At 38.7% G+C, this 19679-nt stretch overlaps 1 protein-coding gene across 6 annotated transcripts in view; it reads right to left on the bottom strand.

Annotated features, from left to right (window-relative positions):
- The window catches only part of LOC143378439 (uncharacterized), a 216665-nt gene extending 198332 nt beyond the window's left edge, over positions 1–18333 (bottom strand). For 5 of the 6 annotated variants that reach the window (XM_076830149.1, XM_076830156.1, XM_076830194.1 and 2 more), the window contains exon 1: positions 18017–18333. In XM_076830149.1, the coding sequence (XP_076686264.1) occupies positions 18017–18150 (134 nt within the window). In that variant the 5' untranslated portion in view covers positions 18151–18333. Of the gene's footprint in view, positions 1–18012 lie in introns of all 6 variants that reach the window. The other variant, XM_076830204.1, reaches the window with a different exon arrangement.
- Between the last annotated feature and the right edge of the window lie 1346 nt (positions 18334–19679).

The following is a 19679-nucleotide window of genomic DNA, read 5'->3' as shown; positions in this document are numbered from 1 at the left end:
TTGGCTGTTAAATGAAAAAATGCGTCTTGACGCTTTTGGAAGAAATTCTGGATCATGCAACAATTTTATACGGGGTAGAATAGTCTTATCTCCTCTTTTCAATATTTCTTCTTTAATAGCCACAAGAAACTCATTGGGTACTTAATTCAGTATACAATTTTTCTAAATTTTTAAATAAGAATTTAGGAGCACCTTCAGCAGTTAATAATTCCGAATCTTCTGTACTGTGATTTTCTATTGGAATTCGTATAGGTTCTAATGTTATTAATAAGATGTATTATAAACTGTAGATGTGTTTATACGTTCGCGATTAACTAGTAATACATTCATTTACGAAAATAAATGAGATTTATAATATTTCTCCTAGACTTAAGCTTCTCGAGAAATTATAGTATTTCTCGAGAAATAAGAAATAAGCAATTATAAAATTTCTCGAGAAGGAACACTACTTACGCTGCAGTTTGAGCTAGCATCAAATCGGATGATTTGACCCGAGTTTAGCTTATCCTGTATTTTAACTACTTGAACAGCTTTAAAAATTATTCGAACAAGAATAACACCTGGGTACAACTCTAGATCTAATCATGTTTTGTATTAGACACGTGACTACCTGATAGGCTTAATGCGGGTAGTACGGAAGAGTGAGGACAAAAGTAACACTTTTTACATTGGGCCTAGCCTACAGTTATCTTTTATAGATATAAAAATGAAAATTATGCTTTAAGATACTGTGTTTCTTGGTCTATCATTTGAGCCCAGATTCGGCCTTACGTGATAAGTAGGTACAGTTGCTGCGCGGAAAGAAGGCTCCTGGTAGGCGGTGCAGTGCGCCGCTAGCTCTGCTTGAACGTCCGTCTGTGTACATCGCAGTAAGTAGATGTGGCCGATTCCGCCAATAACAAAAATACGTGTGCGCTGTCTTTACGAGTGTGCACCAATCGGTGACGAGAACCAATCGTCGTACGGCGGTCCGCGCCGCCTGCCAGGAGCCTTCTTTCCACGCAGTAATAGTACATACGTACAATAGATTTAATCAACAATTACTACAGCAATATTATTCGTTGCTTACAGTAATGTTCGAAGTTGGAAAAATTGGGACACGGATAACAGCTTTAAACTATGATACGTTGTTAAAAATACCTACAAATACATACTATAATTTACTTCATGCCTTTTGGCTTTGAAAAGAGGTAGGTACAATATAAGCAAACAAAATTCTTTATTTAAATTAATGAGACACACAGTTTTGACAATTATTTCAATATTTCTGGTTTAATTCTGTGAAAGGGTAGCCTGTGTAAACTTATATGATGCTTAAGATTAATCTGCAGACAGTTCTGTTCCTAATTAGAAGGAATTTAGTATTCTTTTTCAGCAGGACGGAAAGATGGCTTATTGCACAAGTATCCATTGTGTGGAAGCTCGTAACGCTCCGTTCCTTTCGCGATTAATCTTCTTAATATTGCGGTTAACGCTTAATTGCCACTTACACGTAAACTTTGTGTGTTTCGCTGCGAAGATTTAATGTAATTACCTCTATAATTCCAAGAAAATATACACGCGAAATTTCATAAATTTTCATTCCCACAAATTGGTTTAATATATTGTTAGTTCCGTAGGAACAATACGATACGTCCCTGCATGAATCGAGTACACTGTAGTTTGGCAACCCTAGTAACTGAGGATGAGATTATTAGAGTGCTGTAATTTTGTAGAGAGTAATAATTTTATTGTAACCGTATGTGTTTAATATTAGGAGATTATTCTTTGTTTTCTATATTAAGTAAATGATCAATCGGAACACTTTCATGGTAGCATGTTTTGAAGCAAACATATGCTCACTGGGGATCCTTTTAAGTCTCCCACCTATTCATTGATTTTCGAATACCATCAAGAGAGCTTGCAAATGGAATATAAATCTCTCCATTTTGTAAATGGAATATAAATCTTTGAATGCCACAGTTTCATCCGTGATAAATGAAAAATAAAATTCAATTGTACAAATTCCTAAGAAATACTATGTTCGTCGATTCTCCGAAGGAGCAACCCCCCTTAATGTTACGACGTGGAAAGCTTAGGGGGAGGTTCCGGTCTAAAAGTCGATTTTTTTCGGATTTTCGACCTTTTAGGAATATGTGTTTTAAAGGATTTTTTTAAATTCGTAAAATTCCCGAAGTTATAGGCATTTGAGTACCGGCAAATGCATGGGTAACCCCCCGGCCACTCGGCACTCACGCAAAACTTTAAACGCGTTTTTCTCGAAACAGTGTTCTCAAAACGGTGGGACCTGTATCTTCAAAAGTTATTATCCGATTCGACTGAAACTTTTTTTACATTGAAGAATATACTTCTGGCTACGAGGGAAACCAGAAAGAAATACAAAAATAACATTTTTTTAGAAAATAACGACACTTGAAGCTTGAAATCACTTTTTCCCTATACTTCTCACCCTTTCAACGGCTTTGAAAATTATAAATTTTCAATTTTTGTATTTTTCTCTGGTTTCCCCCCTAGCCAGAAGCATATTCTTCAAAGTAAAAAAAGTTCCAGTCGAATCGGATAATATCTTTTGGAAATACAGGTCCCACCGATTTGGAAGAATTTTTTGACGCCTTGACTTTAGCGACTCCCCAGTGTCGTCTGCAATGATTAATTATAAAACAAAAAATATATTTCTGTAGCTTAAGATATCCTTAATACAACGCAAAAAGTCCCATTAAATTATACATAGTAGTTTTCCTTTAATTAATTCCTAAAGATCACCTATTTTGGGGAGCTCTGGACCGGAACCTCCCCTTATGGGAGGATCATACCTTACGCTATGGTAAAACAGGCCGAACTTTGGGAATTTTTTTGCGGAGAAATTCTAAAGCAAATCATTTTGAAGCTTTTTATGGCTTCATATTTCACATTTGAAGATACGAACAGAAAAAATTATGTTAAAAATATGCATTGTAGATGTCGCTATCGTGGCATCTTGTGGGGGTGATTTAGAAAAAACTATTTAACCAATCTTCCTACCCTTGCACATACAACTAAGATAATTCCAAACTATTCTCGATGAACATCTAGAATTAAAAAAATAATAATTTTAATAATCCAATGCTGCATAAATTGATAAAAAAAAATTCTTAAAAATCGTACCTAATTTTCCCCTAAGCTCTAAAATCTTGTCCATTTCCGGTTTTTTTATAAATTATTTTTGAGGTTCATCGATGATATAATTTCATAAATAAGTAGAATAAGTTGAGTTTTTTCATTCTAATAAAAAATTGAAGGCGCTAGAACCCCCATCGTTTTGCAACTTCAGCGGCGCAAGATGCCTCGATAGCGACATCTACAATGCATATTCTTAACATACATTTTTTCATACCTTCAAATGTTAAATATAAAAAGGTGATTTGGTTCACAATTTGGTCAGAAAAAAATGCCAAAGATCAGCCTGTTTTAGCGTCGCGTGAACTATACTCCCGCCTTAAGCGCGTAATAACGCAGAAGAAGAACAGTTGTGAGTTAAAGATACACAACCCTACTACGTCGTTTTTACTTCTTCAATCCTTTGGCTGCTGACAATTTGAACGTTCAGCATACATACTCCACGTGCGGATCTCCTCTAATCGCATATGTTAAGCATAGACGCTGAACACCTATGGGCGTTCCCCGCGCACACTGCGACTACTGAACGAGCGCATACATTATACATACGTCCATAGCACCCGCAGGGTTAAGGACCCGTTTAACATTGAAAAAGTTGTTTCTGGTTGTTCGACATTGTTATACCTACACGTATACACCTAAACTGAATGGCATAGCATCAACTTACGTTTTCGTTTCACTCGGGTAAGCTCTATTTATCTCTGTCATTGATCTTCCTTGCTAATAAACATTTGTTTCCTCATTGGGTGATAATTTCACACAAGCAACCGTAATAAAAAAATTCTATAAGGTCGCTGAAGTAAGTTATGTTTGTTAAATATTTCACATTTCCCCAAACACCCTTAAGGGTACTAGGCAGTCGTTCCTGTCTAAAATGAAGCACTTCTGTTTCAATTAATTACAAAAGAAACAGATTGAAACTGAGACTTGTTCTTTGGCGCGAAGTTTATTAACATCGTAAGCTTTAAAAAGCATGTTTGTTTAATAAAAAATATGCCTATAAAAGAAACTAAAACCCCATTGATGAGGTTTTACCATCCCCAAGCCCCAAGAGATGAGGTCTTAGTTTCTTTTCATAAAGAATAAGAGTTTTCATTAACTTTAATTTAGGTCCGGTGCGAAACTACACCTTTTGTGAAGATGCTGGAATTTGTTTTGAATCGATTGGAACCTCCGTTTCTGAGTTTTTTAAAAGCTTATGATGTTAATAAACTTCATGCCAAAGAACGAGTCTCAGTTTCAATTTGTTTCTTCGTAATTAATTGTAACATAAATGGTTCATTTTAGACAGGAACAACTGGCTAGTACCCTTAAGTGTCCAGGATATTTATGAAACGGCGGAGTACGTCCGGGGTGCAACAGTTCCCAGACCTAACCCAGCCCGCCGCTGGCCGGTGCCCCCACGCATAAAAATCATTTTACGCCCGCGTCCAGCGGCGCTCTTTGTGCTGGCAGTGACCTCTGTACGCACTTGCAATTTCCCCGAAGTACGTTCATCAGCGAGCCCACGTATCTCATTCACGGCATTCTACCGCGAGGCTATTGGTTTCCTGTGTGGAGAACCGAGCATCACGCAGCTCCGTTCTATCGATCTGCAGCAGCCAGGAGCTCTTCCTCTCCTCGCCCCTCTGGCGCCACAGTCGCGGCCCTCTCTGTCGCTCTACGTTCCCTTGGTCGATCGACTCTCTCCTTCGTTCAACCCCCAACCCCCTCCCTTCGAAGCTTTTCTTTGTCCCCTGGTTCCTCTTGTTCACTCCACTTTTTCTCTCTTATCTAATTTCCTTCCTCGTCTTTAGCGCGCCGTTCGTCTCCCTCTATCAACGTTTATATCTTCCTTCCGTGGCCCCTGTTTCCTTCCACCTCGACACTCCCCTCCCACCCTCCCCAACCCCCGTTCTACCATTATACTTTCCAATCCCTCTATCTTTCTGCCTTCGAGGGGCGATTTCCCCAGGCCGTCGCGTTCCCCCCCGGTCGGTCCCTCCTCACCCTTCCCCCCAAGATTCTGTCTCCTGCTCCTTCCACTCGATCGTTTCCCTTCGTCACTGTCCGCGAGCAGAATATCGCGTATACCGTAACGAGCGAGGAACAGAGGTCCCGCAACCTTCGTTTCCCATCATCTCGCGAACCCCGAGAGAATTGGATTGAAGAGTGGCAACGGGGTATCAACCCCTTCGAGTTGCCGCGTGTCTATCCGACCGAGCGCATTCTGCGTTTAGATATTGCTCGGGATTGGGTAGTCGTTTGAAAACGTCCCCTTCCGCGTCCGATCGACTGAATCGTGGCGCTCGATTTATTTGGGAAGGGGTAGCCTCGATGCGCCAACCTTGCTGGCAGTTTAATCGCGATATATCTAGGGTATGATTTAGAAATTCTTGTAGGTACAGTTTTGTGTGTTTTAGGTAATGCAATAGTTTTAATTGATCTTTTGGCGTTTAAAGAAACATCGGGGTTGTTAAATATATTTTCTATTGGTATGAAGGTTCTTGAGTGTTTTGTTGAAATTCTTTTTGAAAGTTTCGAAATATTAACGAAGTTACGCAGGTTTGAAGTTAAACTTAACTTTGTTAACTACATGAAACTACATTTTTTAAACTGGTCAATATGATTACATACATCTTCTGTATAACTCTCTCTATCGTCTCTACCAAAATTATAAAAGTATCAGTTTTATAACAGACTAGCATCCCCCATCTCGGCTTCGCCCGAGATATTAGCGTGACTAATTCATGTTTATTAGAATTAATATCTTTTAAGGAAATTAAGTAATTTGGAAAAAAGCTTGATTTCTTCGCAATATTTCGGAGAAGATAACATTCTTGGTATAATGATTTTCTGACATTAGGATGAATTGTTGTTGCGTATCACCTACCGGAGCAATGATGGCAAATATTATCCATCGCTCTTATTTGAACTTCTCCTAGGTTAACTTACCTAGTTAATTCCTGGATCGTAATCCAATGCAACCCTTCCTTCCGGTAACATTCACTTTTACAAGTCCTGGATTTACCCAGTGTATCTTAATATATAAAGCAGAAAAGTGTTTGTGTGTTTGTCTGTCGCCTAAAAACATTCGAACGGTAAACTCAGGGGTCAGGAAATTTCCCCCAGGTCATTATACCTACTTAATCCAGATGAACGTGGCTATTTTCACAAAAAAATATAAATAAAAAACAATTTTCTTTATAAAATCAGAATCTAAATCTCAGGTAAAGGCTGAGTAGCAAAGCTAGTATTGCATACGTCGAGCAGCAGTGGATGATCTTGACAAATTTGATCGCACCCGCGGCATAGTAACATCCACACGGGGTACACATAAAACCGCAACAGCAATTTGTAACCATACGATCATTCTAATATATATGTCCGCGATAATCCACTTCTCTAGCGAGAAAGCGCGCGTAAAGCTTAGCCATCTGGTGGTGACATCACGGTACTGTTGCGGGCGAGGTATCGCGCGGGCAGAATATGCGCATGCGCGCACGAAGTAGAGTGTCGTATACACGGGTCACGTGGTCTGCAAAACAGCCGTACACATGAAATGTTTACGCATAAATTACATGTTAGTAACGCGTTTCTGAGACATGTTGCATAGCCTGTGTCCATCCTAGAATATGCAGAAATAACGTGTTAAAATTTCAGGAAGATCGGTTCAATAGATCTTGAGTTTTGCGCGAAAATAAAAATCGGCTCTCTCTTTATATAATAGTATTATAACACATCAAACTAAAAAAATTTGAATACATAAATGAAATTTTCTCGGATATACTTCCCAATGGCCCCAGTAGCCGAACGACACGAGGTTTCAGGAGAGAGGTAGGGAGGGAGTGTGGACCCTATCTAAAATTGTAGCTTCGGGTATTTATTAGTTTCCGAAATATTAATAAAAAATCATTATTAATTTTTTTTTTACAAATTATTTTTTTGAACTGCATACACGTAGCCCTAACGGGGATCCATCCTGACCCCCAATTTGTTCTACGGACAGCTGGACGCGGTCTTCTTATCACCGCGCCCCTCAGGCACCTAAATGGCACGCGCATATAAGGTGAATGTCCCAATTTCTGCTAATTTAAGAGGTTACTCGTCAGACAGAAGGTGTAAAAAATTTGTTTGTGATGAAAATTTGCAGTGTAATTGATTAATTCATCAATAATAAATCAACCAGTCGAAAACTATTTAAGAAAGATATTTCAAGATGTTTAACTACTAGTAATTTGTAATTAAATATAATGCTTTAAATGTCCGTATTTCCGCTCACAAGAAATAGCGATGTACGTATTTCTATTCACCATTTGTACCAATTTCTGCTCACATAATATGTTGCCTTTTCAGGTTAAAGTGAGTTAGTTAAGATAAACAAAAAATAATATGCCTTCGAATAGAAATAGAGGTTACAGCATACATTAAATGGTGAGGTTATGTTGCTAAAAAGTTTGTGAGTAGAAATGCGGACACGACGGTGATTCACTTGACCCTAAACCTAATCACCTGTTTTCTACATAAAATAATCAAAAATATTAAAAAAAACATCTGCATCCAGAGCACAATACGGTATCTGCTTTTGTTATTAAATAAGAACTTTTACCTGAAAAACTATATTCTGCCCAATTATCGAATACCAATAGTGACCCTGTTCCTTACCATAACCAGCTAAAACACGGTCGAAAAATCATGAGTCTCTCATTTGAAAAGTTTTTTGAACATTTACGCGAGTGTTGCACGAGCTTGGGGCTAATTTCGGCTCGGTTCGGTCCTTCGAGCCGAGTCAGGCTCGGCTCGCTTTTTCCGACTACTCGAACAGCTCTAATATGAAACTTTAGAATAAGATGATTTTCATATTCATATGCTTGTGTACTTTTATTAAACACTATGAAACACCCGGAAAATATGCGTTTTTAAACATGTATTTAGTATTGCGATATTAAGAAAAAAGGAAGTTTAATGCATTATTAACAATATTTTCTGGATATTTCATAGTATGTAATAAAAATATACAAGCATATGAATATGAAAAATATCTTATTCTAAAATTTCATATAGGTAAAGATTTTGCACATGCTTTTCGAGTACTCGGTTGTTTAAAACAGCTGAATACGTATATCAATTTATCCAGCACCGCATAACCGAAATAATCGGGCTACACGACACAGTCGGGGACTACCCGTTGGCCCGTCTGTCCCGGGCCCCCGTCCGAGCTCGCCCGACTTCACCCGACCCGACCCGAGTCCGAAAAGTCGGGTACACCGCACACCTCTACTGTATAGGCAGGGACCCAGATTGCTATGTGTAACCGAGTTGTCCCTATGGATTGCCGCGGCATAAGCTTTTTGCCACACTTGGATAATGGGACCGTTTGTCCATTGGTTTTGGATCGCTTGGATGGCATTTGCAGAATCCCAAGAAAAATAGCGAAATCTTTGTGAAATGGTTTGTTTAAGGTCAGGTTGTAATCCAATGTTTCTTTTGGGCACATATTTCGATGCCTGTTCAAGAAGCTTTTTAAAATGGCCTGTAGAGCAGATAGGCAATTTTTCCTCAATCTGCCAGCCGTGTGTACGTTCACGGTCAATATCAGTGGCGAGGCCTTGACCTTAACTTTTAAAATTGTGCCCACTCCAAAGGAATTCCGCGTTTTAAGCCTTTCAAAGAGGTGCCTATAGTACACGTGGTGCATGCACGTACGTAACCCTTGGCCGCTCTCTATGAATAGACCAGACTTTGAATGCAGCTACGCTGGCTCATGGTTGCCAGCGGAATATTTGTTATCTCAAGGCTATCGAAGGATACAAATTCAGCAAAGATGGGCATTTTCACGAGGGAATAAAGTACCACCCTGGCTCGGGCAATGGGCATAGAGTCTGCTAGCAAAAGAATTTCTCAAACCCCTTATGCTGACTGTATTAAAATCCTAATCACATTTTTGAAACTCACTCGACGAATGATGGTAAGCAGATTTTCGAAATTGTTCAATGCTTTGCAATAAACAGGTTCGTATCTTAAATAATTCATTGCGATTATTAATATTTTTGTAATTAATATTAACACACTAAGAAAAATAGGGATGGTATTTTGGTAATAAAATCTCTGTTTTGTACGAATAATTAGAAAATTCGTGATTAAGGGAATTAATTAGAAAGTTAAAGAAATTTAAATAGAATCAAAATTATACAGAACAAGTGGGAAAACTTGTTTAGAAGGAACTGCTAATATTCTCAGGAGTTTTTCAATTTTTTGTAAAGCACAGATATATTAATAATGCAGGATTAAGTTTCATAATGTGCAAGAGCTAAATTAGGTTGCGATTCAAAATTTCATTAAACGTATTTAAACCCCGTGCAATTGAATGCGCATTGTGTACCGTAAACTGGAAAAACAGATAACTACTTTTTAACTATTTTAGGTGCTAGAAAAACAGTAGTAGCTAGAATAACGAACCAGTGGTACCGCCGGCCAATTTATTAAGCAAAGTAGTGTATCAGATAGGGGTAGGTGAAATGAAATAGGAACACCTGTCACGCTCGTTTTTCTCAACGTGCAGTAAAATACATATTAACACTGCGGGTGGAATTTTAATGCAACCCCCTACTGCTGAAGTTATTCCTGTAGAATGCCAATTTCAGCCCCATTTCTGAAGTCACACAGCGTAATTTCAATTCATAAGCCCCTGTTAATATTACAAATAGAAGTCGACTTTAAAATTCTATAGATGTAAATTGCGATACAACTGAGACTAATTTATACGTTGATCACTTGTATACGACATCAATTAGTGTCCATTCAGCATTACCGACTGTTAAATTTAATATACTGTAGAGGCGAAAAGAAAGTTTAAACTGTGAACAGTAACAACAAAAAATTATACCTCAAAATCCCATAAATTGGAGGGTTGGCAAAACTGACCAGTGGTGCCAATTTAATCCTTAAAGCCTAGTAGTTACGTATGCAGACATACAAAAATCTGAGCTTCAAACTGTCGTTTGTCCACCACTGTATTATACAAAATTTTCGAAAAATTCAGAGTACATATTTCGCTGCCAAAACGAACAGGAGCTTTTTTTGAAGAGTAAACCTGTCGGAAGGATCAACGTGCCCTTTCATCCATTTTGGAATGAAATTTCCTTTCAAGAGTGACGGGAACACATAACGATGACATTTAAATATATTGGAAATGTCACAGGAAATATTCTATCTGTTTCAATCAAACAATTCGTGTCCTTATTAGTGGAATATGACTGACTCTTATTCATACATTTGAACATGCTCGTTAATTAACGTTAATGGACATTTGCCTGTTACCAAATGAGATTTCTCTCTATAGTCCGCGACCATGTTGTTCCATTTTTTATTTTTTATAGCATTTTTAACACGACTATACGATTCTGAAGAGAAACCCTCGAAATTCTTCAGATTTAGTATTCTTATTTATAGTTTTGTTGTTTGCTTAATTCAACTAATTTTTGGTGGGATTAAGTGTTGAAGTATGTATTCGATGTGTGCCAAATTTCATTTTGATATTCCTGGTATTTTTGAAATTATACCTCACTGAATGTTCTCCATTTTCATTGTTTATTTCGAACGGGAGTTCAGTGGAGTTCAGTGTTCTTACTGGACGCATTGGAAAGGGTGGAACCTTACCTTTATCGTAGAGAAAAAATTGGCTGCTACTAGCTGCTACTAGTGTTCCTTCTCGAGAAATTTTATAATTGCTTATTTCTTATTTCTCGAGAAATACTATAATTTCTCGAGAAACTTAAGTCTAGGAAAAATATTATAAATCTCATTTATTTTCGTAAATAAACGTATTACTAGTTAATCACGAACGTATAAGCACGCCTACAATTTATAATACATCTTATTAATAACATTAGAACCTATATGAATTCCAATAGAAAATCACAGTACAGAAGATTCGATATTATTAACTGCTGAAGGTGCTCTTAAATTCTCATTTAAAAATTTTGAAAAATTGTATACTGAATTAAGTACCCAATGAGTTTCTTGTGGCTATTAAGGAAGAAATATTGAAAAGAGGAGATAAGACTATTCTACCCCGTATAAAATTTGTGCACGATCCAGAATTTCTTCCAAAAGGGTCAAGACGCATTTTTTCATTTAACAGCCAAGATAGATATTTATAAACCGTGAAAATATAACAATCATAACCGAATGAAATGAAGAAATAAGCGATAAATATATGATTTCAGTCAGAAAATGTTTTGTGCCGCGTTTCGACCCGAAATGCCCCACTGTGCGTCGACTTTCCCGCTATTTTAGGAGCATTCGAGGGATCCTATAATGCACCCTGGTGGCCCTTTTATTTATAGGAATGACACGGTGTCAACGGCCTAGACGATTTGTAAGCGAGCTTCAGCTTGCGAGCGAACGGAATAACGGACAGTTCCCGTATCAGATTACATCCCTCATCATTGACGTTTTCATTGTTCATATCGATGAGAGTGCTTAACACGTTGCCTGCCACGTCACCCGTATTCGGGTGACAGTAAAGTTTCTGATCGGGCCGCGTCACCCGTGTTGGGGTGACGCTTATTTGACTACTTGCGCAGAACATTCGTATGCGTTTGAAAAGATATTTCGCGGAGGAAGTAACAAAACTATTGAATATTAATTAATATAAACTATATTTATTAATATAACTTACATTTATAATAGAATGTTTTTTAGTATAAACTATTGTTATAAAAGTAATACGAAAATGGTTTATTAAGAAAGTTATACGGAATGCAAAACTTTAAAACAAATGCGGAGTAACGAAAATAAATGACGAAGAATGATACCATGGAAACAAACGGGGCGGGAGGTTATTCTTGCGACAATCAGCGATTCGCATTTTTAAATATCGGTGGGAATAGCCAGCAGAATACGCTTCGTACAGCGGTATAGTGCCTAACCGAGATATAGTGACTTAGGTGCGAAGTCCCTCAGCGGGGTCTTACCCGACATCCTGCTGGGTACTGGCCGCTAAACGCGCCCCCCTACTTCCTATTGCAGGACTGTATTTAGAGAAGACCAGGACAAAACCGGGGCCCTAACAGAAAATAAAACAAAAATTGAAGATACGGTTTATCATTATATGTATTATTAGTTATATGTATTATTAGTAGTATTTAAAAAGTTTATGTTATGTTATGTTTTTGTTATCTATTATTATCTCATCTTAATTTGTCTTTGTTATTTTATTTTATATTATATTATTTTTATTTTATTTTATGTGATTATTTTATATATATATTTTTTAATTCTTTCTCTTATTTTTATCTTTCTATGTAGTAATGGTAATAATTTTGTATCTCTGTACACTAAAGGGTTTCCCGTTAATATTAATAATAATAATAATAATAATAATAATAATAATAATTAAAAGACATCAATTAAGCTTTGATTAATTTTGTATTGATTCATAAATTCACCACTACTGTTCTAATGCAGTACATATACCTTACTAAAATGTATTTGTATTTAATATGAAACAATTTTTAATAGCCAGTAGCAAAGCTTAATTGATGTCCTTTAATAATGATAAACCGTATCTTCAATTTTTGTTTTATATTCTGTTAGGGCCCCGGTTTTGTCCCAGTCTTCTCTAAATAGTGTTCTGTAAGAGGTAGTGGGGGGCACGTTTAGCGGCCAGTACCCAGCAGGGTGTCGGGTAAGACCCCGCTGAGGGACTTCGCACCTAAGTCACTATATCTCGGATTGGCACTATACTCGTGGCCTGAAGGAGATTTCACTGTGAACTAGAGGTGTGCGGGTACCCGACTTTTCGGGCTCGGGTCGGGTCGGGTAAAGTCGGGCGGGCCCGGACGGAGGCCCGGGACAGATGGGTCTACGGGTAGTGCAATCGTGTCGGGTAGCTCGATTATTTCGGGTAATGCGGTGTTTGATAAGTTGATATACGTATTCAGCTTTTTTAAACAACCGAGTACTCGGCAAGCATGTACAAAATCTTTACCTATATGAAACTTCAGAATAAGGTAATTTTCACGTGAACAAAATAATGCTTCTAACGGGTTTATTCAAAATGAACTTCATTTGATACAACCTGTATATTAATTTTGTATAAGGTGCATAAGTTGAATTTTTAATTAAAGAGGATTTTGAACAAATCCGTTAGAAGCATTATTTTTTCACGTGAAAATTATCGTATTCTGAAGTTTCATATAGGTAAAGAGTTTTGTACATGCTTGTCGAGTACTCTGTTGTTTAAAAACGTTTTCATAATAAGATGGCCAGTTTTCATAATAAGTTTAAAGAAATGACGCCAAAGTTTTTAAATAGTGCTTTTGCTATAGTTGAGCGATTTTTTTTAGTTTTTAGTTCAAAGTGAGCGTCTGACTTATATTTTTATTTTTTTCTTTAAGAAGTCATGCTTTCCTTTCAATACTGAATACCAAAAAGAATTGGTTTAATAAATATTTGTTGATTTGAATAGAGTTTTTTACCTATTTAGTTTAATATTACACGAAAAGACATTAGAGACTTTTTGCCCCGTGCCTGGGGCAAGAAGTCCATTTTGCATTGACAAACATTTTGTGGTATAACTCAACAGCAAAATAACAATATCAGCAAACGAACTTCGTGATCGTAAAGCATAATAGTCATAGTTTATACAAAATAACACCAAATAGCTCTAGATTGTTATTACTAAATTTTACATAGATTTATATGAAAAACGGGACTTTTACCCCCACCCTATCCTGTGTGCCAACTGAAACGAGTGAATTTGTTTAAAATTCAAATGCACGCTACAAAAGTATCCTATGTGAAAAGGCCTTGAAACCTTTCAGAAGCTTTTTCGAATTCTATTCTGACATGCTGAGTCGAGTCATTTAGCACGTTCGATGCCACGTGGGTCACCAGTGACCCACAATATTAATCGCGAGCGAAACTCTCGTCAAAGGGACTAGTGCATCCGCCGACTCGATATTGGAATAGAACGAAGGAAAAAGAGATTGAAAAAGCATGAAGAATTTAACGCAACATCAGTTTTCCTATAACTGGATGTTGCAAGCAGGGCCGGCCACAGGGAGGGTGCAGAGGGCGTTGGATATTTTTGGACTTTATTCGATTGCCCACGACTAAAAATTTCGAATAAAATGAACTTATTCGAGAATAACGAATAAAAATGTAGTCGATTAAAATTTTATTCGTTATTCTCAAATAACTTCATTTTATTCCAAATTTTTGGTCGAGATAAGTCGAATAGAAATTTAATCGATTAATGCCCAACTCTGGCAGAGGATGCAAGGCATCCGAGCCTTAGAAAAAAGGAAAAAAGAGAAAAGAAAAATAGAAGAAGTGACAACGAACTTTTTTTATTCGATTAAAATTAATTTAATATCATAAACCGACTTGAATTTCACGCTCTAAATACAAAATGGTGGTTGTGGAAACCATACCATGGTTGATGCTATGCAATGACAGTCAAAAATGAAATAAAAAAATAATATTTCTAATATAATAATATAATAATCAAATATTATTAATGACGCGCCAATGAAAAAGTCATAGATTTAAATATGTTAATGTTTATATGCTTATTTCGTTTATTTTAATTATTTTATATTCCTGATTATGGTTATTATCATCCTATTCCCGTGAAAAAATGTTATGGTATTTTCACGGTTGAAAAATTGTTTAGAGCCCGCTTGTTTCTTGCATCTGGGCCCCTTTATAGGGAGGGCCGGTCCTGGTTGCAATCCAACTTTTTGATCAGTTTTTGAAGTTCCGCCTAGAGCCTTAAATTCGATTGTGGCACTCAATATATCAGGGGACCAAATGTGACGTCCATGTCAAGATAAATAATTAAACAACAGCAGAGTTCGTTACCTTTTAGAGACTTTACAGTTTCTGAAACAAGAAGAAAATCATTGGCGTAACTAGTTAGGGGGCCGGGTGGGCCTGGCCCCCCTAAAAAGCGGATAGCCCCCCCCCAAAAAAAACTTAGAATGCCCCCTTCCTAGAAACTATCACAATAAGTAAAAAAGCATTCGTCCGCTAAATAATCAATATTTTTTATCCAGTTTACTCTTTGTTTTAGTGTCAAAAAAATATGTAGGTAAATAATTATTATAAAATGTGTATGTATACAAAGATTTCCTCCACCTATAAAAAAAGAGTGAGCGAAAGCGAGTGAGAGGGGGGGGGGGGAGATGGGGCCTGACCCCTCCCCCCGACAAAAATCCTGGTTACGCCAATGAAGAAAATATTCGTAAAACTTTTTCACAGATGTAGTCAATTGTATATTTGGATTGGTGGTATGGATCGTCTGTAAAACACGGCATCCGCCCACGCATATTCGTTAAAACAGAGACTACCCTTACATAGAGATTTTTATGAAGATCGCCTGAACTAACACTAAGATCTTCTTCCTTGGGGGAATAAAGATTAAAACCTTCTCCGAGAATCGTTTCAAAAGAGCGGCAATTTAAAACGAAACAGAAAACAGTTCAGAGATGTCGGGACTTGTTAAATTTTTCCAGGCATAATAATAACATTTTTTGTGTTACCTGCGCAGTTTAATGTGCGATATATTTAGAGTGAAAGAAATTCAGAACTCCGAGTAATTTATTATTTCAATGATACATATATTACGAAATTCTTCGGTCTCATATAATTCTAATGAATCTTTTCCGTTGATTGGTTAAATCTTCAAAGAAATCGAGATACACCTGAGAAATCATACGATAGCGATTCTATTTTAGTTTTGGTGTTATTAATATTTTCCGGCAGAAAAGCAGAGCTAAATTTAATTATTTGTTACGTGTAGCATTCGCGTGGGCACGCAAACGCGATTAACTTGCGGGGAATCACTTTGAATGAAAGGAAATTTCCGAGAGCAGCGTGGCCACTGTAGACACACTTTCGATGCGGATCAATGTAAATTAATCCCTTATCAGACATTAATGCATGTCCAGATTCTATTTGGCGTAGTCTGCATCCCGGGTCCTAAGCAAACAACGAAGTTACCGGAAAACAAACGGTGCAAATTGCTGTGTACCAAGCCGTTGTTTTAATCAGTGGCAAGTGCCTCTGATATTACCAAAAATTTACGCGCATTCAGTATGCAAATTAACTTAAGCCAATTGCTTCCTGCCTCTGCACGGATGCAGGGTATCTGCGTTATAAAATTTCATTTCACCGGGAAGACTTTCCCGCGAATCTACTTAATATACAGGTACGAGTCCCTTTAATTTTATTACGTCAAGATTTTTGGTAATTAATTCCTTATTACGAGTATGCACAAAGATGTAACTTAAACTTGAAAGTGTATGCGAGTGATAATAGATTGGTTAATAATTTTTTATTTATATTGTAATTGGTTACATTTTTTAAACTTCATATGCGAATCTACTGATTCTATAACAAATTTAGTTACAAGTTCTACGAAATTTTGTTTCTGTTTAAAACAGTGCGCATTAAATTAGATTAGACTAAAGTAAAGTATTCATATAAATTTATAAAAGTAATGATTCTGAAGTATAACCCTGGCGCAGCAAGGGTTGAAGTCGGAGGGTTTATATCCCTAGTAGCATTTATTGTTGGCATTTTGATGGCCAACTAATTCCCAACTTGGGGATACTGTGGGCCAACCAGAAATGCTACTAGGGATAGTTGTCGGATGAGTGGGGGATTCACTAAAATTTCCACATAAGGAGATCTTCATGAGTCATCGCGTCATGCTCCTGTGTCTACATATGTTGTCACTATCCAGCTGGTCGAGATCATGCCCCCACATTACTTGAGCCATAACAGAAGGGGTCCTAGCCTAGAACATCTAGGGCGTCTTCCTTGCCTGGACGCGCGATGGAAAATTATTTGAAAGGGAGGCAGAAAAATATTCTCCACACGTACCTAACCCTGTAGAATATCGAGATCATGTCTACCCCGCTGCGCAAAAATTCAATTGCACCTACTCTGCTCTACTAATCTTTCTCACCCACCAATCGACGTATGTTTGCTGAAATCGTGATTTTGGCGGGACTACTTTCTCGTGCTGTCAAAGTAGGAAACTACTACTGTCCAGACAACCTCCCCATCGCCAGGGATACGGATTAATCCAACCATGCTTCATCCAGCACGCGAATTCATTAATTTCTATTTTAATTGGTCAGCCGCAAGCATGTATACGTTTGACGCAACCGCTTTGACGAAACGTGCTGCGGGGATTAAAGGCCGGGAATAGTGTGACGCGATACATCTCCCATGCAGCGGCACAAAAATAACCTCCTCGATACAGTCTGGAATCAATGACGTCACGGTCGGTCAGAGTTCACCGGCCAGTGACCTCTATCCGTTCCAGTCACCTGGCAGCAGTGACAAAAGCCCCGCCGCCGCGCCGCGGCACTCGCGAAACGATATTTCAGCTGTGCGACGTTTCGACCATAGCCCCGCTGCGCAAACGTGCCGTCCAGACCAGCGATACGAGCACGCGATCCCCATACGAAAACCAACACACTCCGCGTATCGAACGGCCGCAACCTTTACGCCAGAAGCATGCAGACACGCCGAGCGTCCTGATCCTTTCCACTTCACCGGGCAAACACTTTGATCTGTATCACACCGCGGCGACTAATCACGTCTAATTGTAAGTTGCGCCGCGAAGCTAATCCCTGCCAATCGCGCGACACGCCGAGCCCGCCTAACCGCGCACGACCGTCGTCCGTGTAAACACATGTAGTCGCCAGTTCCACGCGTGAAGGGCTCGAAAGATCGCGCTATGGTGTGTAAATACAGTCGGAATGAAAAGTGCGGCGGGACTGGCGTGAAGTTGGCCGAGTAAGACAGAGAATAGACGATGGTAATGGAGGGAAACCCCGATGCTCGTCTACTTACTTACTTGCTGTCGGCGTTCCCTAGCTGGCAAGGCGATGACGACTCGTCGCTGTCATTGTCGTCGGCTTCCTCTGTCGGGGGTTGCGCCGCGGCATGGCTCCTGTCGCCGGTCTCCAGGTCAGCGACGAGGGTGTACATTTACGGTGTTTAGACGAGCGTGGAGCGCCGTTTCTTGGACGACATTGTCACCGTGACCGCGGATCAGCGTGCCTACCACTTTTCGCGTGTTGTCCCTTGTGTTACGCGGTGGAACGTAATCGGTTAAATACGCGGAGAGGGCCAATTTCGTTCACGTACCCTTGTATATACACCCGATTGCGAGCAGCGCCCTCCCGCCAACAAGCTCGCTGATTGTGTACAAATTATGCGCCGGTGGCGCCACCTCGTGTCGCGCCGCTGCAAACTTGCCGAACGCTACAAAGCTGTACACGATCAATGCACGTAGGAGCCCCTCGGAAGACAAAAGGACCTACTTTCTGGTCGTTTCCCAATTTTAGTACCTACTTCAGCACATAGTTGGTGCTTATCAGTTTTCTCTACTGACTTGTCTTTCATGGTGTAGATCAGGTCAGCCTCTCAGTAAATCGATAAGTAAGAAAGAAGTGATGGGAAAAATGTATCGCGAGCTTACAGTTAAAGTGTAACTGATTCTTTGGTAACTTCACAAAGGTTTGCATATGGAGATTTGATACGTGCTTACTGGGACGAGAAAAGATGCACGTAGGAATTCATTCCCTCTGTAAACGGAATGTACAATTGTGTATCAGCTGTAGACAAAGTTCTAATGAATACGAGGCATCGATGGAATTGTACTGTTCGAAAATTATCGAATTTCAGGAAACCTAACCAATTATCTTACCCACAATACTGAAATAATAAAGAAGACATCTTTGAATGGATAAATAGGTCTGATTGTGAAGCAGCAAGTAATCTAACGGTAATCACAAAATATTAAGAAAAATCGGGCAGTTGTTTCTCTGTTAATACTGCAGATATGAATATTGTACAGTAAACCCGTGTTCTTGAATAATAACGTCATCGTCCGATTACCGAATATCGTATCGCCCGACCACTCCGGATAATCGAGTCTCCACTGTACCCATATGTATCGTAAATCTTAATTTCTTATTTTCGTAATGTTACTCTTGCAGCGGTACAGTCAAACTTGTAACGCGATAATTCCGTGCAAAAGTAAATAAGGAATAATTGGAAAAATGTTTTTTTTTACATTTTATGATTTATAACTGCTTGTGCTTGGCGACGCTAATTTATGATTGCGTCTTAGCGTGTACACATGTGTGACACATTTTCCCCCGCGGTCTAGGGTTCGCCGGGGAAAAAAAGTGACATTGAAAAAAAAGGTAATTGTGGTTGACGACGGATGAAAAATGACTGTTCATGCGGTGGAGGTGTGGTGGTGCTCGTATGTGTATCTCGTAGACACAATACATATTTAGAATGGCGCAGCGACCTCCACTGCCTCGCAGGCAAAGAAAATAATCGTTGCTCCAGTTGGGTGTGCGCCAGCAAATCTAGCTCCTTTTTAAGTTTGCCCTTCGAGCGTAGCCTTGACTTTCAGGCCGTGAAAGGTGTACCGATAGCCATCCCGCAGCAGGTACCTCGCACCTGCTTCCCAAGACGCCATAATTGGAGCATCTACATGCAGT

This window comes from Andrena cerasifolii, chromosome 1 (genome assembly GCF_050908995.1).
Source record: "Andrena cerasifolii isolate SP2316 chromosome 1, iyAndCera1_principal, whole genome shotgun sequence".
NCBI classification, from domain to species: domain Eukaryota; kingdom Metazoa; phylum Arthropoda; class Insecta; order Hymenoptera; family Andrenidae; genus Andrena; species Andrena cerasifolii.
Note: the sequence above shows the minus strand (reverse complement) of the source record. Positions and strands in the feature narration are given on the sequence as shown.